The sequence below is a fragment of the Rhinopithecus roxellana genome, chromosome 5 (assembly GCF_007565055.1).
Source record: "Rhinopithecus roxellana isolate Shanxi Qingling chromosome 5, ASM756505v1, whole genome shotgun sequence".
NCBI classification, from domain to species: domain Eukaryota; kingdom Metazoa; phylum Chordata; class Mammalia; order Primates; family Cercopithecidae; genus Rhinopithecus; species Rhinopithecus roxellana.
Genome location: NC_044553.1, coordinates 134,176,136 through 134,202,851, shown reverse-complemented (window position 1 = coordinate 134,202,851; position 26,716 = coordinate 134,176,136). Strand labels below are relative to the sequence as shown.

Sequence of the window (26,716 nt, the reverse complement as noted above, 5' to 3'; positions counted from 1 at the left end):
CAAGATCAACACAGGATACCATAAGAATAAGAATACTGGAAACCTACTCTTCTATTTCTTCAGAAGCCTTCCTCTTAAACCTGAAAAAAAAAAAAAAAAAAAAAGACAAGGTTTTTAAGAGCCCACTAGTCTGATGCACCAGGGTAGTATCTTGAGGAAGGTTTCAAAAGTGGAGGAAAATTAGTATATCTCAAGTGCTTTATCTGTCTGCAGTTCTCTTTAGAGACAAGCCCCACAACCAGCATGAGAGAACTAAAGACGCTGTAGTGCCTTCTTACAGCTTTATATCAGCCTCACTCCAAATTGAATTGTTGAGAGTTTAAGTGCAGGTTGAGCGAGTGGCTTAAAATTCAAATAGATACAGATGATTCAGTGCCCTCTTTTCTTTCAGCAATAAACTGACTGGTTTATAGAGTGCTTTCTTAGGGCTGAGACCCTGGGTCTTATTTGGTGCTATTAGCTGTCAGCACTTGCAGCTTCCAATGAGCAAAAAGGGATGCCCTCGCCTCACAGTTCAGGCTTCAGGCTTCAGAACTGCTTTTCTGTGCCCTTCACACGAAGGACGAGAGGACCTTCTGAGTGATGGTGGGTGAGTAGTGCCAGGGCCTGGCTGACACACGCGTACCTACGGCAGTGGTTCTCACATGTCAGTGTGCATAAGAACCATCCACTGAGCCTGTTAGATATGCAGATTGGTGGGCCTGGCAGGGAGAGTTCTGAATCAGCTGGTCTGGGTGGGTGGGGGGTGCCCAGGAATATGCATTTTAAAATTCTAATCTAAGTGTGTCACTACTCACACTCTGAGAAACACTGATCTGAAGTTTTCTAATAAGACTGGCGAACTGTTGATGATTATTAAAGTTGAACATTGGGTACATGTCGATTACATTTTTGTATGTCTGAAAACTTCCACAATTCTGTTATTGTGGGTTTTTTGTTTGTTTGTTTTAAATGAGTTATTTTAAGTCAGAAATCTAGCACCATGATGAGCAACAGCAAAGGATGGCAAATGGCCTGGAGGCAGGATGTAGACCTTGACAGGCTGGGCCACCAGCCTTGCCAGCAAGAACTGGTTTCTTGGAGCCAACCAGCAATTCCTGCAAAACGCAAATAACTCCCCCTGCCAAAAGCAAAATTCTACATTCTTTTTTTTTTTTTTTTTTTTTGTCAGTTAAAAAATAAAAAGTTCAGCCAGGCACAATGGCTCATGCCTGTAATCCTAATACTTTGGGAGGCCAAAGCAGGTAGATCATTTGAGGTCAGGAGTTCGAGACCAGCCTGGTCAACATGGTGAAACCCCATCTCTACTAAAGACACAAAAATTAGCTGGGTATGGTGGTGGGCGCCTGTAATCCCAGCTACTCAGAGGCTGAGACAGGAGAAACACTTGAACACAGAAGGTGGAGATTGTGGTGAGCCAAGATCGCACCATTTCACCACAGCCTGGTGACAGAGTGAGACTCCGTCTCAAAAAAAAAATTAATAATATAAACTTAAAAAATTAAAAATGATTTTAAAAAGTCAGTCAAAGTTTAAATAGACTGCTTTCCATGGAATTTACTCTATCAACTGTACTATTTTTAAAAAGAAAGAATGATGGCTGAAGTGAGGTGGGAGAATGGGTAGGTCAAGCTGGAAGAACAGGGTATAACAACTCTAAGGGAATCTCCCAGGCTGCAGTTTCTGACCCTTAAAGAGAGATAAAGGAGACTCAGCAATGAGGGTTAGGAGGGCATAGGGGAACAGAATGGGTAGTGGGAGGCACCATGGGGAAACCACTGCAGGGTGCCCAGGGCATCCCCAGCCTGGTGTTGCTGGAGGCTATAGACTTCCAACGCCTGTTCTAAGTCAACGGAATCCTAAAGGAAGAGCACCCAGTAGCCACCAAAGCCACCTTCTGTCTGTGTGGGAGGATAGAAGCTGACTTCCTAGTTCACGCCGTTCCCGAGGACCAATGCCTCTAATTGTCCTCATGAAGTTAAACTCTATACCCCCACTGTCCGAATGGCACAACTAATGTCACCAAGGGTAGAAGTGCTTGGATGAAAACAGGGATAAGAGAAGAATCCTGGAATTAAACAGGCTACGAAGAAAGGCTGACGCCTTTGTTGTGTACATAAGAGACATATTCGTCTCCAATTACCCTCAGGAGTTATGACCGAATTGTTCCTTCCCTACACAATGTGCGGTGGCAAAACCAGCCGCGATTATGTCTGAAGGAAACAATAATGATAATGCTAATCTTTGGGGGGAAGCTGAATAATTGCCATTTATCCACTCAACATTCAAAAGGGGGATGAGTTTAATATTCAGCTTAATTGCTGCTGAGCCCACATCCTGCTCTCTCTCGCTCTAGGGGGAGCCCAAGGACTCTCCCGACAGCGGAAGAAGAAAAATCAAATGGAGTCCTCAAGGAAGGGCAGCAGGGATGCCCTCAGGTGGCGTTTTCTCTCTCATTCTCTCTCTCTCTCTCTCTCACTCTCTGCCAGAAACAACAGGTTCTGGGAGCGCACTGAGTGGGATGGTGCACCCTGCCTCTGATCTGGGTCACAGACGGAACACTGGCCACTTCCCAGCCTTACCTAGCCTGCAGATGAGTTTGGTCTAAACCATACTGCTGTCTGTTTATTTTGTGTTTTGTTCTGTTGTAATGTAAATTCATTGCCAAAATGGGGAGATTTTGTATACAAATCCAAATTTCTGAACTCTAACTTTTTAGTTTAACTTTTCAGCCTGGCAATACTGGACGTGCAGTGGATGAACCTGAGCTCCCCCGACCCCGCATTGCTCCCAAACACTGGGGGTCCAGAACTAGTCCTCAATTACGTCATCTGCGCTGCTGGTTTTCCAATAGGAGTGAGGAGGCTGGCAAAGTGCGTCCTGTAGCTATGCAGCTATCAAATGTGAGGAGGCAAAAAGACAAAGTGGGGAGCGTGTTTTAGGAAAACTGGCAGAGTATATTTCTTTATAGAAATGCGAATATGCAAATAATTTCTGTATGTATCTCAGGAATATGACTAAAGGTGCCATTCTGAAATAAAACCCCACTTCACAGATTATCTGCCTGGTCCTCAAAGGTACCTCAGGGTAGTGCAGCAACAAGGAGCCCAGCAAAAGACACAGAATCTAGCACCATGTTTTTTAAGCTTCAGGTCATGACCCACTACTGAGCCATGAGACCAGTTTCGTGGCTCACCACCAGCATTCCTTTCCTTTAAAAATTTTTCTTTCATCTTTCTTTTTTATTTTTCTTTTTATTTTTTATTTTTATTTTTTTAGTTTCCACAATTTGGCTTTATTTTGCAGTACAGAAATCATTTGGAGCCATTTTGAGACAGAAGTAGAGGCTCTGTCAAGTCAATACTGCATTGCAGCTTGGTCCACGGAAGAAGCCACGCCTGAGATGGAAAAGATGCTTCTACGCTTCACCCGCTTTATGTTTGCTTCCTCTCCCCTTTCCCTCATCAACTTTATTAGGTTAAAACACCACATTCAGGCTTTCTCCAAATGACTCCCTATGTCTGGAGTTTGGTTAGAATTTTATGCCCACATAAACCAAACTTGTGGCTATGCTATTTGGGCCCTGCCATAACATTTGACATAATACAAAATATAAAGTCATAGGGAAAACTTCTGGATGCCGTCCCAAACAGTGGATTATTCCATTTAGAATCTCCTGAACCTCAAGAGGACAGATGGCGCACAACCTGTATGGATCCAGCTCTTGAGAAGCAGAAGCACACAGCTACACTGATTAAAACATACAAATACTGTCTCAAGTTTTCTGTATTGGTATCCCAATGTTTGTTTAAAACTGATCCTTCACTAGGAAAAAAAAAAAAAAAAAAAGCCAGTTTGGTTAAATTGAACAGAATGTAACTGCCAATTCTGAATAGCCACTCCATGAAAACAAGTTAATACATAATATTAGAAAGATGAAGGGGAGTATTTACTGGCACACAGCTCTCTTCACTCTCTCCATTTTGATTACAAAAGCAGGCCTTACAATATTGATTTCATAGAAGACTAACAACAGTACATGTTATTAATTAGGACACATTTAAAATGTGGCAAATAATGCATATGATATGAAATCATCTTTCTTTTTTAATAGCACAGAAAACGCAGTGTGCTGAAAATAGTAAGGATAGGTATTATATAAACATTTTGTTTCCTGTTTTATGTGTACCCATACCCAATCATGAAGTATATTCTGAATTAATTTACTTTTTTTTTTTTTTTTTAAGAGACAGGGTCTCATTCTGTGGCCCAGAGTGAAGTGCAGTGTTGGGATCATGCTCACTGCAGCCTCAAACTCCTGGGCTCATGTTATCTTCCCACCTCTACAAGTGCGTGCCACTGTGCCTGGCTAATTTTTTTTTTCTATTTTTTTGTAGAAACAGGGTCTCACTATGTTGTCCAGGTTGTTCTTAAACTCCTGACCTCAAGCAATTCTCCTGCTTTTGCCTCCCAAAGCACTGGGATTCAGGCATGGGCCACTGTGCTCAGCCTGAGTGTATTTTTAAACTACTGGTGACAGGTTAAAAACAAACAAGCAAGCAAACAAACAAGAACCTAAAACACAGTAGTCTACCACAGTCCACAGGGTAGGTAATCAGAGAAGAATCTGATATGGAAGTTCTGCCTCCCAGACTGTGTGGGGACAGAGGCTAAGGTAAAGAATTATGGGTTCTGGAGCACCTCTTCACAGACACTTCATCCCCAACTTCTGAGGAAACTGAGGCTGTCGATGAGGCTTGTGTGGCCTGGTCCCAGCCCCCTGGCAGGTTGTCTGCAGAGCTGAGATCAGCATAGCCTCGGGCTGCCGGTTTATTTCTGCACTCAGGGCCCCCGTGCCTTTTCCCCCAAAAGAGGCTATTAGAAGTTTGGGGAACCTGGCAAATCATAATAATTCCAGCAAGATCACCTCACATAGAGCACTTTTCAATACTCTTCAAAGACATTCACATCTACAAACACTACCTTGGCTGAGTTCTGGAGAAGAGGAAAAGCAGGTTTCAGCAGAACAATTTTAAACACAGAGAGGGACGCTGGGCACTGCGGCTGTGGTCTTCACCCAAATCACAGAGCTAGTTAGTGATGAGGCTGAAACTAGAATCCATGTCTCCCGACTTTCACCCTAGATTCCAAACACTTTGCCTCAAGCCTTTTCAAAGGAAGATACCAGTTGATTATCTAATATCCCTAAGGCACCCAGACATCTCCTTGGATTTACTGTGTAGACGGTCCCTTCTTGATTTTCTCTCCTAATGGAAGGCACGATATGGTATAGACAGCGAACTGGAAGCTGGAGAAAATCTTTTAAATTAGTCGTTCTTCAACAGTGGTGCACAAGACTCACCCCCGGAAGCTTTTTCAGTGTACATGGGCTGGGCTTACTCCTCATCCCTCTGAGGTAGTAACTTCTAGAAATGGGACCTAGTCATGTAGATGAGACTCCTTGCCCTAAGCTTTGAGACATTCAGCTGAATACTCCAGTTGCTAAGCAGCAAAACTGAAACTTCTTTGCCTTCTCCTCCTGAGTTGCCTACTTTCTTCTAACAGAAGTGTTAATGAACATGGACTTGACCTAAAGGATGTGAGGAGGAAGAAATAGCAAGGGGCCTGAATGGTCCACTAGGTGAAGTCTCTGTTCCTGAGTGATCCTGAAATTCACGCCCGAGTCCATGGTGTTCATGAAAACTAAGCAGGTGTTCTCCACCACACCAGGCCCAAAGCAATCTAGATTCGATTAGAGATGCTTGTTCAATATTCAAAATGTAATACATAGAGGTTGCTGAACCAGCACTTTGGAAAGTTAATTAAATGCCAGCTTTCTTTTTAAGAGCTACTCCATCATCACTGATTGCTTTGGCCATTTTGCAGAATGAAGTTTTAACTCGGGACAGTGACAGTAAACGTTCTCTGTCACCTCCGCCTTGTGGAGCAGGGTGAGGGAGGAAAGACACACCAGCTCCCCCTCCCCACATCACAGTGGGCTGATGGCCCTTTCCAAATTGCCTACAACGCTCAGCCACGAAGCTGCCAAGGACTCAGAAGCTTGGCTTCTCAGGTAGAGGATGTGAAGGTGAAGGGGGTTGTCTTGCTGTTGTGACCTGCATTTAAAGCCCAGTACCTCAGCTCCACACTCACCCAGTCCCCTCCTGGTCTTCATCCCAGCTTCTCTCTGACCCACACTGAGCCTCTCCTGCCTGGCTCAGCACACCCACTGTCAACTCTCAGGGGAAAGAAAGCCCAGTTCCAGGCCCCGGCCCACCCTTCCTTTATGCTGCCCCTTCCCCCACAAACCTGCCCTAAGAAGGATGATGACTGACGACAACAGTCAACATTTACCGAGCTTGTTAGGCACCAGTCACCATCATTATAGTATTTATAATACTATTATACAATTATATAATCACATACATCCTATACAGTATACATTATCTTATTTCAGTATCATAGTACCTTCTTTTATTCTCTCTGTTTTACAGGTGAGCTCAGAGAGGTAAGTAACTTGCCTAAGGTCACCTACCTAGAAAGTAGTAGGGCCAGAATGCAAGCAGAGTGTCTGACTCCAAAGCTCAGTTTCCAGCCCTTACACCATGGAGACATGCAGGCATTTCTACAGCATGGGAAATGCTCCTCTGCTTCAAATCCAACTAATATTTTCAGGACAGGGACATTCTTTCAACTTATAGTAGGGCTGTAGCTTTGTCAGTCCTGATGATCTGGTAGTTAATTTTGGCTTCATTGTTCTGTGATTTGTCATATTTACAATGCAACAGTGTGCATCATGGCAAAAAGAAATCCTGTCTAGTTAAGTCACCTTTCTTTCCATATTCCTTCCTTTTTGAATTTCTTTTGCTTAAATGTAATCCCTTTCTTTGGCATTTGGAGCCCACGCTGACATTCAATGGTGTGATTTGGGCAGCTAAGCACAAGGTGGATTCCAGTGGCACATCTGTGACTTCAGCCACGTGGGACCACGGCGGAATCTTGGATCCTCATAGTTTTATTCCTGCCTGCGGGGTCTGTCTCTCCCTGCTGCATCAGGGGGCCTGATCTGGCCATCATGATCAAGTGGAACTAGCAGGTAGTTATGACCCCCAACTGCAGGGACCCCATGAACTTCTGAGGAAGAGACCATGAAACAACCTGGATTCCCTTCACCAGAGAGAAGAGGCCTTAACTGCTGCTACATGGGTTATGCGCTGAAGGGTAAAAGGCAGCCCTAATGTAGACATCATCTCAGTTAAAATGTTTCTCTCGAGTTTAATGGAATACTGCAGAGATCTAAATGGAGATAAAGTACCACGGCTCAGAGAACAGCCAGGATGCTATCTTTATGCAGCATGACAATGTTCAGTGGTTAATTAGACACCGTTAACCTATTTTAGCAGGGGACATAACCAGGATAAATGGGGGGAAGTGTCCTTGAAGTCTCTTAATATCCACAGCACATACTAGACCCTAGACCCACCTCCCTGCTGCAAGGCAGAACAGGCTTAAAATAGACCGAAGTGCCAAGCACCTGGAGCCTCGCCTGTGCCCGGGGAAGGCCCTATGCGAGTCCATCCCTCACGGATCACTCTGACCTGGGGAGGAATGTGAAGGGTTTAGATGAAGGGTTCTGACTATAACTTGTTGCAGATGAGAGAAACGCCAAAGCCATAGGAAGGCACCTGCATGGTTCCATTTCAAAAGATAAGAAACTTCAGCCAGGGGTCAAATGCATGAAGAAAAACTGGCCAGGGAAAGAGCAGGAAAGAGATACCAACTACATTGATGCCAAAGCTACTTCATGTTTTTAAAATGTCAAGTTAAAATTTCCTCCTCTGGAAAGAAAAAATCAAAATGCCATTTTCTTGCAAGGTTTTCTACCCTCATTATTTTTAAATGTCCAAGAAAAATCTCACAGTTGCCTCCAAATCTCATTGAGGTAAATTTTACCAAGGCATGAGAGAGAGAAGGCAATATTCCCAGATCATCTAATGTCACCAGCAAATCCAGAACCAAGGCTCTACTTTATAAATGTGTGAACTGCCAAATAAGCCTTTGCAGTGAAAACCCAAATGTGAGGAAAGGAGAAATCTGCCATTGTCATCTTGGCTACACTGCTCATTCAATCCCAGGCGGTACACTGGATAATTGGGGTCCCTCTGCTCTAAGCTGCCCCCACACCTGCAATACTCATTAAAAGCTAGATATTTCTCACGAACTGAAGTTTTCCTTGTCCAATAGATTTCTCCTCATTTAAATCTCCCCTGAAAGCTGAAGTCACCCCCTCCTTCCCCTCAGTTTCCAGTTCTTGCCACTCATGTGTTTAGAATCCACTATATGCCAGTAGGTACCATATTTTCTTCCTTCTTTTGAAAACAGGCAGGTGTTCCCTAACACCCAAATTTTGGCACTCTAAGGTTTTAGGTCACGCTAGATTATATTTAGTTCCTGCCAGCACAGTTCATCACTAAGATGTCTGGTAGAGAGAGAAAAACTCATGCCCACGTCCTGTCTATAGACTGCCAAGGCCTAGTGAATCACAATGCGATTCCTGGGAGAAGGTTGCCCCCTGCTGGTTACGTTAAATATGACAGCTTTGTTTTGCTTCAAACTAAACGTATGAAAAAAGGTTGAAATACACAGAAACGCTTTGATTAGCTACAGTTATGGGAACATATAAAATGTAATATGCCTGCTATCAAGAAAAGGCAGCAGAGTTTAGAACTCTAGAGGTTTTAGGCATCTCAAATGAGCACTTTTTTATTCAGGAAACCGTCACTGGATCACTAATCATCTACTAGGAACAAGAGAGAGGTGTTTGGAATTGGGGATCGTTTGCTCAAGATTTTACAATCCAGTGGGAGAGAAGAACATTACAGAAATAACACTAATGCCTCCATAAACTTACATACTGTAAGGCCAAAAAGATTCTCACCACCAGATGGGTACAGTGGCGTGCACCTGTAATCCCAGCTACTCAAGAGGCTAAGGTGGGAGAATCACTTCAGCCCAGGAGTTCAAAACCAGCCTAAGCAACACAGCGAGACCTCATCTCTTTGAACAAACAACAAACAAAAAACAAAACAAAAAGAAACACAAAGAAAACAAACAGAAGATTCCCACCACATCCAAACTGTCAGCTACTAGATGAAGAAGTGGAGACCAGGAGTCCTCAAAGAGATCTAATGAAGGCTCCAAAGCCAGTGGATGCAGTGCCGGACCTGGAAACTGAGGTTCACAATCCCTCATTCTACTGAGCCCCAGATTTGATAGGACAAGTAAGGAAGGTATAAGCAAACTGTCACAGGAGCACTAAAGAGGGAACCAGCCATTCTAGCTGGGGATCTGGGGAGGCTTCCTGGAAGCCTTGCCAGGGGAGAGATGAGGAGGCTTGCAATGGGCAGAAAAGCTGCAGGAGGGAAACCACTTGAACAGAGGTTAGAGGCATGCAGGGGCCGAGGTGTTCGGAAAACAGCAGGGGACATGGCGCGGCTGAAAAACAGATAAGATGGTGGCTGGAGATGAGAATGGCATCAGGGCTGAGTGGGTAAGCATTAAGACCAAATAAGATGGTATTACTGGTGTCAACTCTATAAATATATACACTGACATTGATCAGGGATCAGGAGGGATTCTGGGGCTGGAAATTAATTTTCCCTGGGTTCTCTGCTTTCCCCCTTCAAGTTACTTATGCCCACATATAGAGACCTCAATGACCTAATATTATGCAACTTACCCTGTATCCTGCAGTACAAAAGCAGCACAGAGCAGTTAAGTGGAAGAAGTTGTTACTCTTCCCGCTGGGAGAAAGAAGGGCGTTGGGGGTAGGGAGAAGCAGCCAAGAAGAACTGCTGTATGAGTGTTCCCCAAATGCCTGCCATTTCCAAGTACCACCTTCACCAATTTTGTTATAGCTATGTACTTTCTGCAACTACTTAGTATTTTCTTTAAATTGATTCCTTGGTTTTAATAATTTTTTTTTTTTAAAAAGAAAACTCTCCATCCTCAATGGAAAGCTATCATCACCAGCCATAGGGAAATAATTGTAAAAACAACACAGCTTTTTAAAAAACTACAAACTTGATTAGCTAGACATTGCTGTTTGTTAAAAATCCAAGAGCCCACGGCCTATTTTGTATTAAAAGGGGAGATTAGCAGGGTTAGAGAAGTGTTAAAGAAAGACTGGCTGTAAATGGAGACTTTTCCATTGGCATGATCAGAGGAACTGAAAGCTAGTGGAAAAGAGTAACTTTGGAACTAGACACCAATCTTGGGAAAACAGAACTACTAGGATGGAGGATGGAGATAAACGAGATGGGATGTGGTGACTGAGACAAGTAGAAACTGTGTGCCACAAGTCAAGGGACAAACTTCTCAGTGCTTCTGGAAACCTTTATTTCAATTCATGTTTAATTGTTGGAGTGGGTCTTTTACTTTTCCTGTACAGAAGTTTCTGCTCTATAATAGGGAAACCTGTAAAGATTTCCTTCTGGTAACTAACCCACCATCTTCTCTGCTTCTGTTCTTCTTTTACATCCTGCGCTCCCCCCGAAATCCCATAAATACACTGAGACTCACCCAAGCGATGAGGTACATGAAGAGAAGGTGCCTCAGCTCTGGTTGCTGGCATGCGAGCCACTGGGGGAGCACAGGACCATGTGTGGCAGCCTCCTGGGAGGCTCAGGGCCCACCCCGGTGAATCCCTGGTAAATAGGAACCAAGGGCACCCTGCCACTTCAACACGTGGGCTCTTTTACAATGGGTGCTGTTAAACCTGGAGAAACTAGTGTAGCCATCAGTATTCAGCTCTGGTGGGGACAGCATGGGTCAAAAAGTAAAATCTCTGACCGACCCACTAGAGCAGAACAAACTCAGATGATGTGAGGGGCCTCCATTTCCTATGCATATTTATACCTATGTGTGCCCAGCCCGTTTCATCTATATTTAAATTGCTTTCGGGTACTTCTCCATACAGGACTCAAAAGAAAAGGAAAGAAGTAGGTGTGATGTTCACAGATGCATTTTATTTTTGAGAGACCAAATCCATCAAAGGGAGAACAAGGAGATCATTTATGTTCGGAGAATTTTAACCAATGGTTGGCATCTCTAATCATTCCCTCCTGGCTTTCAGCTGCTCACTCTGCAAAGCAGCAGGTCCCCCTTAGCAGAGACTGGCTGGCTCGGGGGACACAACTTTTTTCCTTGGAAGTTTTTTTGTTCTATAAGATTGCTTCATACGATCAACATCTCAATTCTGTGAGGGTCCCAGAGGATAGCAGTAAAGAGAATTTTATTCTAACAGACTCACTCTTGCACAAATAGTATAGTGCATGGCCTTTTCGTGAACTTGAGATAAATGCATGCAGCGCTCAAGGTTTGAGAATGGGCATGGCTGCAGAATGAGAGGCATATTCTATTATACTAATTAGCTGTATGACCTTGGGCAGTGGGGCAAGGTGACATTTAAGGGCCTTTCTAACTCTGAGATTCTATAACTCAGCGTCACTTAACCTCCCTAGTTCTCATTTTCTCCATCTCCAAATGGAAGGGGCCAGACTCCATAGCTTCTCAGGTCTCTCTCCCCAGCTCTGTGAATGATCACCAACCCTGCCTCCCCTTGATCCTGGCCCCCACCCACATCTGTTCCCCATTAATACCGCTCTCCATTCTGACAACCCCCACGCAGCCCCTTCCTTGCAACTGGTTTATCCAGCCCTAAAAATCTCAATCAAGACAGTGTAGTGTGCAGGTTTGGAAACTGCAATGACAAAAAAAAAAAAAAAAAAAAAAAAAAAAAAAGGTGGAGGGGAGGGAAGGAACAGAGGGAGGAAGGCAGGCGGGTGAGCAGGCCTGCCTCTTCCCTTTTTCAATTACTTTTAGGCAAAACAAAGTTGACCCAAACTCTCTTCCTACTTAAGAATTTAAGGCATTTTCCTCCTTGGTCTGTCTCTCTTTTTCTTAGCTGTTGTCGGACCTGCTACAACTTTCCGGATTGCACACAGAAATATGACTTCCCCTTTATACTCCTCTCCTAAACAGTTAACCTGCTCTTCACATTTCCATTTGTTTTCTTCCTGCTTAATATGACTTCTTTATTTCCTTTCTCTCCAAGCAGTTGGAAAGAGGATAGCTACCTAGACCTGCTAAACCCTCCAAACAGAGGGAACTCAGAAACCAACCTTCCTATTCCTCAAGTCAGAGAGGACTCCAAGAACCACAGGCTCAATTACTCAGAATCAGGCCAGCCAAGGTGTACGTGCTGAGCTCTAATCTCGGGCCCCAATTTAAACAACTAGCTTGAAGCCAGTGGTTCTGAACATGGGCTCCAGGGTCAGAGGGTGCTATGGTTTGAATATTTGTGGCCCCTCCAAAATTGAGGTTGAAACTTAATCCCCAATGCAACAGTATTCAGGAGGTGACAAGGCCATGAGGACTCCACCCTCAGGGATGGGATTAGTCCCTTATGGAAGGGCTAGTGGGTAGCTATCCCTGTTGCCCTTCTGCCTTCTGCCAGGTGAGTCCATAGCAACAAGGCATCTTGGAAGTATACAGTAGCCCTCACCAGACACTGAATCTGCTAGTGCCTTCATCTCAGACTTCCCAGACTCCAGAATGGTGAGACATACATTTCCATTATTTATAGACTACCCAGACTATGGTACTTTGTTATAGAAGCAGAAATTGGCTATAGGTGCAGAACAAAGTTTCACAGGTTCTGGCTTTAGAACAAAGTTTCATCATTCATTACCTGCATGCTCTTGGGCAAGTCACTTTAAACTCTGCCAAGCTGGTGATAATATCAAATTCTACTTCACAATGTTGTTCTAAAAATCAAGTAAGTTAATTCAGGCAAAGCATTTTGCATAGAACTTGGCACACAGGAAGTGATCGATGAACTGTAGCTGTTGCTAACACCATCATTATTGTGGTGGTGGTGGTGGTGGTTCTCATCCAGTCTCTTCCCTGTGCTACCTGTCCTTGCTTGAGACGTCTTTCTCCTCCTTGATCCTGTAACTGATCCCCACCCCTGAGATGGGTGCTGGCTGGGTGTGCCCAGGGGAGTGGCTTCATGCTTTTTGCTTCTGGGGACCCACCACTTCCCCTGCTTGTACATATTTCTGCCTCCCTTGCTGAACTTGTCCAGGCCACCCTCAATGGCAAGTCCAGCAGCCTGCCCTCACCACTTGACCTGTTGACCCCATGTACAGACCCCCAGCCCCATATGAGAAACATTTTGTCCCGCTCACGAAGCCTCCCCACCAGCTGGCCACTGCTTACCACAACACAATTAATTTACCTCTCAGTTTCTCAGCAGGTAGCCCTCTCATTTTTTTCCATCTCCTACTTTACTTGTTCTGCCTCTTGGTTCCCTTTTAGTCACTTCTGTTTATTCCTGTCTAAAAAGCAACTTTTTCTGGCTTTCATATCTTTCTGAAGGATTCTCCACCTCTGGGAAGCTTTTCGAATGAGGTGAAATGGTTTCTGCGCTACCTACACACCTAACCCTCCTCATCACACGACAGTCTTTATAGTAGGGCAGCCTCATCCAGTGACTTCTGAAACTCAGCTCGATGGGGTCAGACCGCGGAAAATAGCCTGGCACCCACCCAAAGTCATCTCTCCCATCTTGATTCAAATACCAGTATTGTTTGGGGTGACAATGACCCAACTAAAAATCTGTTTCCTTGCTTCTCTGGGCCTGAGGGGTAGTCCCGGGAGAAAGATGCAGCACACTCTTCTCCCTCACCTCCAAAAAACAAATTCTTGCTAAGAAAGAGCCCTTCACCATCACTTTCACGTCACTCTTTTTTCTGCCTGGAAAACAGAGGTGAGGCTTGGCGGTATAGCAGCCATCCCACAACCAGGAGGCATGAGCATGGTGACAAAGGCCCGCATGCTAAGGATGGGGGGCAGGAAGGGAAAGCGCTCCATCCCTCCTGGCTCTGGGGGTGCCTATAGCCCTGGGCTGCTAAGCCCTGGACCTCTGCTTTTGTGAGACAAACTCCTTTCTGTTTAAGCTTCTGTTAATGGGATTTTCTGTTAACCGCAGATTTTTAACTCCAATTACTACAGCACATCTCAAATGAGAACTCATTCTAGTCAGGAAGGAATACAAATCCTATGGAAAAAGCAACCTCACATAATTATAATTAGTTAAACTTCATATATGGTTTCAGAAGAGAAAGCAATGATTTGAAATGGATGCAGGAGGAGCAGAATTCTAAGGATGTGAGAGACATCGTCAATATCTGCTAGAGAAAAAGGTGGCAAACCCAGGGGAAAAAGATGAGCACACCCTCTCCACAACTTTGTCTAGCCTGAAAAGAGAACTCTTGCTATAAAGAATGAGGATGAGTGAGCCCTTAAGAAGAGTGTGTTACTGTGATTTATAATAAGAAATATATATTTGGTCTTCATCCAAATACAGATGACCCTTGAACAAGGTGGGTGTTAGGGCACTGACCCCCCATACAGTTGAAGTTTCACTTAACCACATACAGCCCACCGTTGACTGGAAATCTCACTAGTAACATAGTCAATTAATACATATTTTGTACATTATATGTTCTGTATACTGTATTACAATAAAGTAAGCTAGAGGAAAATCAGAAGGAAGAAAAATATATTTACTACTCATTAACTGGAAGTGGATCAGGAGGAGGAGGAGGAGGAGGAGGAGGAGGGGTTGGGCTTGCTGTCTCAGGGGTGGTGGAGGCAGAAGAAAATCCTCCCACAAGTGGACTTTCTCAGTTCTAAAGGCCAACTGTAAATATTTGGTTTCCTGGCACACAGCTCCTAAAACCCTTGGAATCTCCAAAGTGATATGTCTTTTTGTATGCTAATGAATGACTGATGGGAGATAGATGGATGGGGGGACTCCTGGATGGTCTCAGGAGGGAGGCTGGTTGCCAGGGGAACCCAATCCCTGACCTCAGGAGAGGAGATGGGCTGAAGGTTGATTTGATCACCAATGACCAATGATTTAATCAATTGTGCATACATAATGATGCTTCCATAAACACCCAAAATGACTAGGTTCTGAGAGCTTCTGGGCTGGAGAGCAAGAATGTATTCACCTGATGGGAGGGTGGCACACTTCAGCTCCATGGGAACAGAAGCTCCTACAACTGGGTCCCTTCCAAACCTTGCCCTATATAGCTCTTCATCTGGATCCTTTAAAATATGCTTTGTGGTCTGGCATGGTGGCTCACGCCTGTAATTCCAGCACTTTGGGAGGCCGAGGCAGGATCACTTGAGGCCAGGAGTTCGAGACCAGCCTGGTCAACATGGTGAAACTGGGTCTCTATTAAAAATACAAAAATTAGCTGGGCGTGATGGTACATGCCTGTAATCCCAGCTACTCAGGAGGCTGAGGCACATAGGGCAGAAGGTGGAGGTTACAGTGAGCCGAGAGAGCGCCACTGCATTCAAGCCTGGGTGACTGAGTAAGACTCTATCTCAAAAACAAAACAAAACAAAACAAAACAAAAAAGAGAAATAAAATATGTTTTGTAATAAATTTGTGATAGTAAGTAAAGTGTTTGTTTCCCTGAGCTGTGAGCTACTCTAGCAAATTAATCAAGCCTGAGAGGGGGGTCATAGGAATGCTCGATTTACAGCCAGTGGTTCAGAAGCACAGGTAAAACCACCCAGGGCTTGCAACTGGCACTGGAAATGTGGGACAGTCTTGTGGGACTCAGCTCTGAACCTGTGAGATCTGATGTTAACTCCAGGCAGATAGCATCAGAATTGAGTAAAACTGCAGAACAGCCAGTTAGTATCCACTGCAGAACTGGCTAGTGTACGGAGAAAAACTTCTATACATCTGGTGTCAGAAGTGGAGCACTGAGGGTATAGTAGGAGAAAACAGTTTCCACATTGTGCCAAGAGGACTCTACATTGGGAGAAACAGATTTCTTTTTACATCTGCAAGTACCCCAAGGTTGTCCCATGTCAAAAAGGCATTCAGAAGTGTGGGAGGCAGTGGCTGCAATGAGCCAAGATCGCACCACTGCACTCCAGCCTGGGCGACAGAGCGAGGAGGCTCCATCTCAAAAAAAAAAAAAAAAAAGGGTGATACTTTGCACCACCAGTCGTGCACTGTCAACACCGCAGTGGCTCCTATTTCCTAAAAAAGGAGGGCCTGCCTGGAGTTCCAGGCCCTGCACAGGAGCTCTTCTCTACCCTGCCCACCTACCCTTCTACTCCCCTCTGCAAAGCCTGGTGTGCTCATCCTAAACACACTGCGGTGGTTCATTCATGTCCCTACTCACCTGGCCCCTGGCCTCGCCTCAATGCTTGTCAATTGTTTTGTTTCAAGGTAATATAATAACTCAGAAACTAAAAGGACTTGTTTCAAGCAAGCCATCTAGAAAGTATGTTCATATCCTTTTGGAGTTGGAGAGGGCCTTTGAGATCTCTTGTGTGTAAGGCTGAAGAGACAGAGGCCAAGGGCACTGAGCTGGTTGCATGGGGCTGCTACACTACACCTCTCTTCCTCCCACCCCAGCCCAGGGCTCTGCTCTGTGCCCACTGCACAGGCAGATGTCCTGACTCCTAATGACACCTGGAGAAAAGGTGACCCAATAAGAGAAGGTGGCTCAGAAACGAACTTAGGAAATGGCCTCAAAGGCAGAAACGTAACCCGATTTAACATGTACTTGGAGTGCCTCACTCTGTGCTACTCTGCCCTAGTCTGCCATGGCATCACAGGCCCCGAAACCAGAAGCAGTTTTACAGGTGCACCCGTAACTAGAACCTGGCTCCTGAGTGGGCTGCCTGGGAATGGATCCAGTTCTTAGAGGGCACTGCAGGGTTAGAAGGGACAATCATTTCCAATGCTTAATTGAACTTAATGACTAGCCTAATTAAGCCTTTTAATGGCAGGGCTGGCAGGGCCTTGGCCAGTACCCCTAAGCACAGGCTGCATCCTCTGCACTCACCTTCTTCTGGTGGGTCAGGCAGCTGGCTGGAGCACAGCTCTGCAGAGAGTGAGGCCAAAGGAAGCTGGGAAGGGCTTAGGTCATGCATGCATTCCTTGCTATTATTCTCACAAGCTGAACATGTTGGTTTCTTGTCAAAATAGCCCTCAAAGAGTATCTCCTGAGGCTCTACCATGGGCAAAGATGCTGTATCAGGCGTCAAGGGGCATAAAAACAGAAGGCAGCAAAGCACTGAGAATAAGACCAAGATCTCTACAATCAGACTTACCTGGGTCCAAATTCTGGCTGGCTACTCACTAGCTGTGTGACTCTGAGCAAGTTACTTAACTTTTTGAATGTCAGTTTCCTTATCTGCAAGCAGGGATAATAACAGCACCTATTTCATGGAGTTGTTTTGAGGAAAAAGATAACTGTTTTTAGCACAGAAGCCAGCAAAAGAAGTCACAATAAATAATGTGTGTTCGTGTGTATATGTGTGTGTGTGTGTCCTCGTCCATATAATACAAGGACCGGACAAGACGTGGGCTATCCACAAACGGGTTCTGCAGCACGTTCCTGGAAGCCAGAATCTGTTTCTGAGGATGAAGCTGTAAATTTCCTAAAGTCTAGAGCTGTCTAAAAAAAACTCAGGGGATAGATAATGGCAAAAATAAAAAGAAAGAACCTAAATGTCCACCAACAGGGGAATAATGCATCCATACCACGGGATTATCACGGAGCAGTAAGAAAACTGCAGTAAATCTACATATATTAAAACATCTCTAGGATGTACTTACTGCAAAGATAAAAAAGAATGTAAGGTACAGAATGCACTTAATGTGATCTGTTTACTTAAAAAAAAAAATAGACTTTTGTACATACATGTATTGAAGCGTGTAAAAGATACCAACAAACTATTCCAGTAATTACTTCTAGAGAGATGCCTAGGATCAGAGTAAATAGTTTTAGGCACATTTAGCTTTATCTGTCTTGTTTGAATTTTTACATCATTAAAGAGCTATCAGTTTGCTTGTACAACTAAAAAGGACTTTATTAAAAACAGAATCAGTGGGACTGTTTCTACCAAGTTCCCCAGCTGGAGGGGTCCAAGTAGACCTCGGCAAGCACTTAATAGAAACACTAGAATTTGACAGGACATTGGATGAGACTGGCTCTAACTTTCTACTCTTGCAAGCCCTGCACTTTGTGCCAGTCCAGAAAATCAAAGGAATATTCCACAGGTGACTGTGCTTTTGGCTGTTACCATTTAAGGGACACTTCCGTGGACCACTCATTTCTTTCCTGACCCTCTAAGACCCTCCAACTTTACAATACTACTCTTGGCTCCAATAACTGACCTGCTCTAGTCGCAAGAGCATTTTCATTTCTACAAAACTAGAAACTGTAAAGGGCCAAAAGTCAAAGCCTTCACAGGACATCCTGAGAACCCATTCTAGAACCACTCTTCGTTTTAATTACAACAAAGGTCAAAGGTAGCTTCACTTAAGAAAAGCTGAAGGCCAGAGAGGAAGCTGGGAGCAGACTCTCAGGGAGGTAAGCCTTGTGCCTGCACCTGGCCATCTTTTGGCAAACTTCCCTGCAAGGCCAGCCCACAGGCAGTTGGGAAACAGTTCTGCTGACTCGGGCCCTTAGAGGTACAGCCTTTGTACAATGTGTGGCCTCAGGGTCTCAGCTGTCCTTTCCCTGGCACACATGCACAGGCAGCAAGTTCATCTCGAGTCCCCGCCTGTTCTCCAGCCACCTCCCTAGGGCATCGGGTGCTCCCCTCTGCTCCAGGGAGAGAACTGACTGGGGTCACTTGTCAGGAAGATTGCTCCGCTTTTCAGAGTGGGAAGCGAAGTATCCAAATGCTGCTGCAGCAGGGCTTGTGGGGACACACTACTGTCCCCTTTGAATGGGAAGCACTCGACAGAAGTGCAAGAGTCCAGTGATTTCATGCTTAGTCATCTGCCTAAGTAAATGCGCTTTGTGACACTAGTCACTAGCCATCCGAGGCCTTAAACTGCAATGAACATAACCTAGAACATCTCTGCTTGCTCTGTGCCAAATGTCACTATATCAACGCAAGTAGAAGTGCATGAAAGTGCTCACCCAAATCCTCAATGAGTAAAAGGCTGATGCACCTTCATACCTCTTCCCTAGCCTATGGGATCTATGTGTACCATATCTAAAGCCTTCACAATACTTTCCAAGGGTGATATTATGCCTATCACATGAATAAACAACAAAAGTCTGGTTCTTCAGTCTGGGAAGATATCACATGTATTACCTGCCTATCATTACTTTCATTGAAACAGGAAATTCTGGAGTACTCTGTAGCCCTTAAAAATAAGGCTGTTAGGCCAGGTGCGGTGGCTCACGCTTGTAATCCCAGCACTTTGGGAGGCCAAGGTGGGCGGATCACGAGGTCAGGAGATAGAGACCATCCTGGCTAACATGGTGAAACCCCATCTCTACTAAAAATACAAAAAATTAGCCGGGCATGGTGGCAGGCACCTATAGTCCCAGCTACTTGGGAGGCTGAGGCAGAAGAATGGTGTGAACCCGGGAGGCGGAGCTTGCAGTGAGAGGAAATCGCGCCACTGCACTCCAGCCTGGGTGACAGAGCGAGACTCCGTCTCAGAAAAAAAAAAAAAAAAAAAAAATAAGGCTGTTCAGCCAGGTATAGGTACAGTGACTCACACTATAATCCCAGCACTTTGGGAGGCCAAGGTGAGAGGATGGCTTGAGCCCAGGAGTTCAAAAACAGCCTGGGCAACATAGTGAGACCCTGTCTCCACAAAAAAATAAAAAATTAGCTGGGTGTGGTAGTACACATCTGCAGTCTCAGCTACTCAAGAGCTGAAATGGGAGGATTTCTTGAGGTTGGGAGGTCAAGGCTGCAGTGAGCCATGATCACGCCACTTCATTCCAGCCTGGGTGACAGAGTGAGACCCTGTTTCTAAAAAAGAAAAGAAGCTCTTCTACTCTGTACTGAGATTCAGAAAGATCAGCAATAAATATTGTTAGAGACTTTTTTTAAAAGTGCAGAATGTATATGTTCCCATTTGTGTCTGTAGGTGGGTGAGGAGAATATATTAACCTGCACAGAGTACCTTTGGAGAGAAACACGAAAAAAAACTGGTTAAAAGTGGTTGCCTCCAGGAGAGGAAACTGGGTGCCTAAGAAAGTCAGGAAGGGAGAGAAAGACTCAGGTTTCATATCCCACTCTTTCATATCTTTTGAATTCTATACTATGTTTCTTTTTATTTTAAAAATAAATAAATAAAATTCACCAGGACTTCTAATGTCTCAAAAGAAGACATGATGTTATACAAAGGCTAAAATCTAAAAATATGTACTGTCTCCACATCCCACTCCCTTTCTCTCTCTTCCAGCCCTCTTGAAATGATCCACCTTTCTCAACTTAGTTACATTTGAGCTTTAAGGTCAAAGACACTTCACTCCACAAAAAGGCAGGCCAGGCACAATGACTCACCCCTGTAATCCTGGCACTTTGGGAGGCCAAGGCAAGAGGATTGCATGAGATCAGGGGTTCAAAACCAGCCTCAGTGACATAGCAAGACTTTATCTCTACAAAAAATGTAAAAATATGGTGAGTGTGGTGGCGCATGCCTGTAGTCCCAACTACTCAGGAGTACCTGTAGTCCCAGCTACTGAGGAGGCTGAGGCAGGAGGACAGCTTGAGCCCAGGAGTTTGAGGTTACAATGAACTATGATTGCATCCCCACCCTCCAACCTGGGCAACAGAGTGAGACTCTGTCTCAAAAAAAAAAAAAGCAATATACCATTACAAAAAGGGGTTGTGTCTAACATCAGACCTGGGTGCCTGTGTTGGACAAGGGTCCACAGAACGAACAAATGCTTACCTTTACATCTGTGCCCACGAATAGTGACTTTCAGGAAGTACCCACCTCACTGTACACACTTCAGGGGCTGAGTAGGAAAGGACACCGGGCCCGAATGGAACTACCAGTTAGAGCGAGGTCTAACTATCAGTTTAACAGGGAACATGCTCCACAGATGAGCTGTTCCACCATGACCCATCCATTATGCTCATTCCTCTCCACCCGCCAGCTACCAGAACAAAGGAAACCTACCAAAATAACACAAATGTGTGAAGACAGGAAAGGCCTAAGGATAGAATGAGTGTGACACATCTCACACTTTTTCCCTACTTCAACGAGGATACTTATTTTTCACTAGTTATTTCGATGTACACAGTCTGGGGGTTGTTCATCTCATCATATCTTGCTGAACATCTAAGATTTCCTGTAATAATGCAACTTAATCCCAATTTTTCAAAATAACTGTGGATTATCTAAGCTCATGAAAATAAAAACTTACCTAGCTCCTCCTCTATCATCTTTCCGTCCAGGCTCTGAGAGCAAAGCAAAAAATTACACTTTGGGGAGCCTACCTAGAATAAACAAATCTAAGATGTACATTAAAAAGATGTGATGTTGCATGGTCCTAAAGCCATCCTTTCTAAACTGACCATATCTCGAAAGGCACGTGAAAGAAAAGCATCTATGCAGAGCAAAATGCATGACGGTGAAATTGAGACAGAGATCCAAGCAGAGAGTTCACACAAGCATCTCCCAAAACCACAGAAATAGGGACATAGCCCCTAAACTCTAGGCACAGCCACTGGAAATGGGAGCACAATTAGCTCCCTAAGACCTTCCCTTCTCAACCATCTCACATGCAACAGCCCCATCTGATTTTACCCATTGTTGAACACTCGTTTCTGGTACCTGACTTAGTTAAGAACCCAACAACTGTTCACCCACGTCGCCCAGGACTCTGGTCATGCCATACTGATTCTGGGTTCTTTGTGGCTGAGGGTAGCAAGGGAAAAATCAATTCCCAATACTTCCAATTTTGTTTTGTGTTTCTTGAAAACCAAATGAGCAAAACTGTTTACCGATGAAAATCTGAAGGTCAAGGATTAAGTCCTTTTACTTTACTGGAAATCAGAGCTTCCTGGTCATAACAGGGACACCCTTTTCAATTATCAGAGCTCTGTAAGAAATGCCCCAAATTTACTCATTGATCAAATATGTACAGAGCACCTATGTGTACCAAGCCCTATAGACCCAGATGCAAACAAAATAGACAAACATCTCTTGCATAGTAACTACTTGCTTGTTACTATTAATAGTAATGCAAATGCAAAGGGAGCTGCAGCTCTTAGTTCAATAAAAAAAGACTTTTAAAAAACAGAGAATGAGGGAAAAGTCACATTTAGGCAAATATTAACAACTGGTTGTTCAAGGTAAAAGTGTGCATGGGGGTTTGCTATACTACTACTGCAACTTTTCTATAGGTTTGAAATTTTTTAAAATAAAAATACTAAGACAAAAAGGTAGGGTTATAAGTATAAAATGTATTCCAAGCAGCCAAGTAGCTGGTGAGACTTCATTACAGAAGAATTTCTGTTAATAAATGGAAATTAGACAGTCATCACTTGACAACCTTTAATGAAATTATGACTCTAGCAACTATCATCAATGGATGCTACAATCTTGAGAGGGGAGTCTGATGAGGGCTCTAAAATGGAGACTCACACAGCCCTTCCCCCACTGGTCAATCACAGGCTGAAAGTGGAATGACCAGACACCTGTGCCTTCTCATACCTGTGCCTTCAAGGCAATACAGTGGGATGTACATGGCATCACCTACAAAGTATTCCTGCCAAAACTGGGCCTAAATGGAACTCCCAGTTAGAGCTACACCCAAATATCAGTTTAACAGGGAACATGAGAGACAAAGAGACAAGTTAAACACTGTGACTAGGAAGCAACAGACCAAATCCAGAATGTGGGAAAGTCTACAGGACAAGCTTCTTTAAAAAAGGAAATCATCATGGCCACCTGGGCAACACAGCAAGACCTTGTCTCTACAAAAAATTTTTAAAAATTTAGCCAGGCATGGTGGCATGCACCTGTCCCAGCTAATCCCAGCTAATGCTGAGGCAGGAGGATCACTCGAGCCTAGGAGTTCAAGGTTGCAGTGAGCTATGATCATGCCACTGCACTCTCTAGCCTGAGCAACAGAGCAAGACCCTGTTTCCAAAAAAGAAGGAGGGAGGGAAGGAAGGAGGGAAGGAAGGAAGGGAGGGAGGGAGGGAGGAAGAGAGGATCAATGGCGTTGGGAAAAAAATTGGGGGGGGGTGGTGATTGTTGCAGAATAAAAGAGAGACTATAGCAATATAACAATTAGGCCAGGCACGGTGGCTCACGCCTGTAATCCCAGCACTTTGGGAGGCCAAGATAGGAGGATCACCTGAGGTCAGGAGTTCAAGATCAGCTTGGCCAACATGGCAAAACCCTGTCTCTACTAAAAATACAAAAATTAGCCAGGTGTGGTGGCACGTACCTGTAGTCTCAGCTACTTGGGAGGCTGAGGTGGGAGAACTGCTTGAACCTGGGAGGCGGAGACTGCAGTGAGCCGAGGTTGCACCACTGCATTCCAGGCTGGCAACAGAGTGAGACTCCATCAAAAAAAAAAAAAAGAAAGAAAGAACGAACGAACGAAAGAACAGAAGAACCAAGGAATGAACAAACAAATGAAAAAAAAAGGAAGGAAGGAAGGAAGGAAGGAAGGAAGGAAGGAAGGAAGGAAGGAAGGAAGGAAGGAAGGGAGACTAAATACAATATATGGACCTTGATTTGTCCTTTTTACAATCCACCTATAAAACACATTTTTGAGACAATGGAAGTAACTCAACATGATGTGGATATCAGATGACATTAAGGAATTATTAATTTTGATATGTATGCTAATGTCATGATGGTTAATAAACCAAAACAGTCCTTTAATAAAAATGATCTCCAGCAGCAGCAGGAAAGGTATGAGGGAGGGAATCAATTGCATTATTTACATATTGTTAAGCTTTTCTACTCATCCTTGGCCTCGTACAGGATAAAGCATGTTCACATCCATAGGTATATCTTCTTGAGACTAAATAACTGTGTGCCCTTATATACGTCTGACATAGTACTTCCCTGGCTTTTTCAAGACATGAAACAGTTAAAAATAACACGTCAATGGCTAACTGGGGTGGATGGATGGAGACTTCTCGTGGCCACAGGTGACCAGCCTAAGGGCCTTGGCTAGGTCTACACCACAGGCAGGGAGTGCCCACATCATGGCACACCAGCACCCATAGTGCAGCATATGGCACACCAGCTGGGCAGCTCCAGCTAACCTTCTCTCTGTGACACCTTTCTGGGAAATTGACTTCTATGGGGATGGACAGCCTATAACAGAGCTGGTTTAAGAGGATAGAACATATGTTTGTAACTGTGCTTACAGATCTAGGAGCCCTCTGGCTCCATGAGTTTTTGCTTTTCACACTTTTTAGCCTAATAGGAGTTAACTATTTGCTGCTAAAGGGAGGCAAAAAGATTCTGGTATGGCAATGACATAGAGGGAGAGGACAGAAGCCCTTTAGTATTCTTGGAACATCTATGCCATTAAAAAAAGAGAGAGAGAGAGAAAGAGAGAAGGAGGAGGGAAGGGGGATAACCTCGGGACCAGCACACAGCAGTTCTACCGCCATCTTGATGTCCTTGATGCGTGCAGATGGTGTGGAAGTGGCTGGCACCAGAACAGCCCATGAGAAGGAATGAGCGGCCAATGGAGATTTATGTGAGGAGAGTGAGATGGACAAGGTAAAATTGTCAGGAGGAGTTGTTAGAAAGTAAAATATATTGTGACAATTCCACTCCTGCCGTTCATCAATAAACTGACAGATCATTTAGTGTCAATTAGGAGTGATAGATGGACAAGTCCCCATGATCCTGGGCCAAAATTAATGGCTGGGAGGGAGAGGGTTATTGAAAATGACGGCTGACATTGAGAGCAAAGTCCTGAAAGTCCCTGAGGGGCCATTACTTGCCTCATTCCCTTGCAGATCAATGCAGGGACAAACCCAAAAACAGACACTTTGAGACAAAACTTAATCAAACTACCTTTCCTTCTCTTTACCAAGCTGGCTTTCTCTCTTCAGCTCCATTCCCCATGGCCAAGTCAGTGACCCACCGTAAGTGTCCCACCTCGGGCAACTTCAGAGCCAAGGACAGCTCCAAGACGGAGTCTCTGGTGTAGCTACGACTCTGATGACAAGGGGAAGGGACTGGTAGTGATCCCAGGCCCCACGCCATTCCTGAACTTAGCCCTCTCTGTGGCTCAGGGACGAGCAATTGAGCCCTGGCACCCAACATCTCTAACCAGTGAGGTGGCTGATACATGTTCTGCTCTCTATCCTGGGCAGTGTTATGCAAATAAAGCCAAGGTATCCCAGAAACTCGTATTCCTTAGCTATGAGCTCCTCAATCAGATTCACAAACGGCCCTTTTACTTCTCACTGGTGACACTTTCCTCCTACCTTCTTTGCACAGGGATACCTACCTTATTGAACAGAATCTACCCAACAGAGTTGGTGTAATGCACATATAAGGTGCTGCCATTGACTGAATATTTGTGTCTCCCCAAAATTCTTATGTTGAAATCCTAATCCCCAATGTGATGGTGTTTGGAGGTGGGACTTTCAGAGCTGATTAGGTTTAGATGAGATTATGAGGTTGAAGCCCTCATGATGGGGACGAGAAAGAAACATAAAATCTCACTCTTTATGTGCACATACCAAGGAAAGACACTTAAGGACATAACTAGGAAAACGACTCTCACCAAGAACCCAACCATGATGGCACCCTGATCTCAGATTTCCAGCCTCCAGAATCATGAGAAATAAATGTTTGTTGTTTAAACCTCCCCGTATATGGTAACTTGTTATAGCAGCCAAATTAAGACAAGTAACTAGCACAGTGCCATTGTTATTATCATCCAAAAAGAATTTCAGGTGAATATGCTATTTTCCGGGATCAATCCTCTGCTGTAACTAGACTGACAATAAAGTTACTATCACTCCCACAATACCAAATCTTAAGCCAAAATGCCTTCTTCATGATCCTGTTCTGACCATCAAAATTCATCCAGCTTGACTCCTATCTCCTCTGTAAGACACTCCCTGACCATAATGATTACTCTCTCTTCTGATGTCACATCACCAGTGTTACTCATTCATTTGTTCCTCACTTACAATGTGCACCTTCTGCCAATATGCTCCTTTTGCCATTCCTGATTTTTGTGGGTGAAAATGTCTCCTAAATTAGAATTCGAGCTCTTGCAGGACAGGAAGTATATCTTCCACTCTGGTACTCACTACAGTATCCCCAGCAAATAGTAGGAGCTCATGTTTCCAACCTTAATGAGGTAGGTCCTCAAAGCAGCTCAAAAGATGCCTCTCTTACCTCTTGTCAGCCTCTTTTTCTGTTTTAAAACTGTTCTACTTCAAGATGCCACTCTCCTTTGCCTCAACAAGCTCAACAGTCAGTCTGTCTTCCCACTTTGAAAAACGGGAAAAAAAGAGAAGCCAAACCAAAAGGAAATTCTCTAAATTCCCCATTCCCCTCAACCATCCTCAATAACTTACCCATCCTTTCCAAGCTCCGTCTGTTTTGGAGAAAAACTATCCACCTTCCCTCCTCCTGTCCAAGGTCAATCAATCTCTTCTGGAAGGTCTTATCCTATCCCTCCAAGATCCTGCCACATCAATTAACCCCTTACTTAATTTCTAATTACTCTTTCCTCAAATATTACAGACATGATTCTTAATCTAGACTCTTCTTCCAAATACTGTTCCATCCTTTTCCTTTTTTCATAGTATCCTATGTTACTGGCCAGTTCCTCATGTCCCATTT

The 26,716-nt window shown here is 44.3% G+C and overlaps 1 protein-coding gene across 3 annotated transcripts in view; it reads right to left on the bottom strand.

Annotated features, from left to right (window-relative positions):
• IFT43 (intraflagellar transport 43) overlaps positions 1–26,716 on the bottom strand; it is a 106,813-nt gene that overhangs the window by 31,643 nt on the left and 48,454 nt on the right. For all 3 annotated transcript variants that reach the window (XR_750072.2, XM_010382688.1, XM_030929829.1), the window contains exon 4: positions 48–80. Coding sequence is in view for 2 of the 3 variants with exons in the window: in XM_010382688.1 (XP_010380990.1) it covers positions 48–80 (33 nt within the window). In the remaining variant the exon portion in view is untranslated. The remainder of the gene's footprint in view (positions 1–47; positions 81–26,716) is intronic.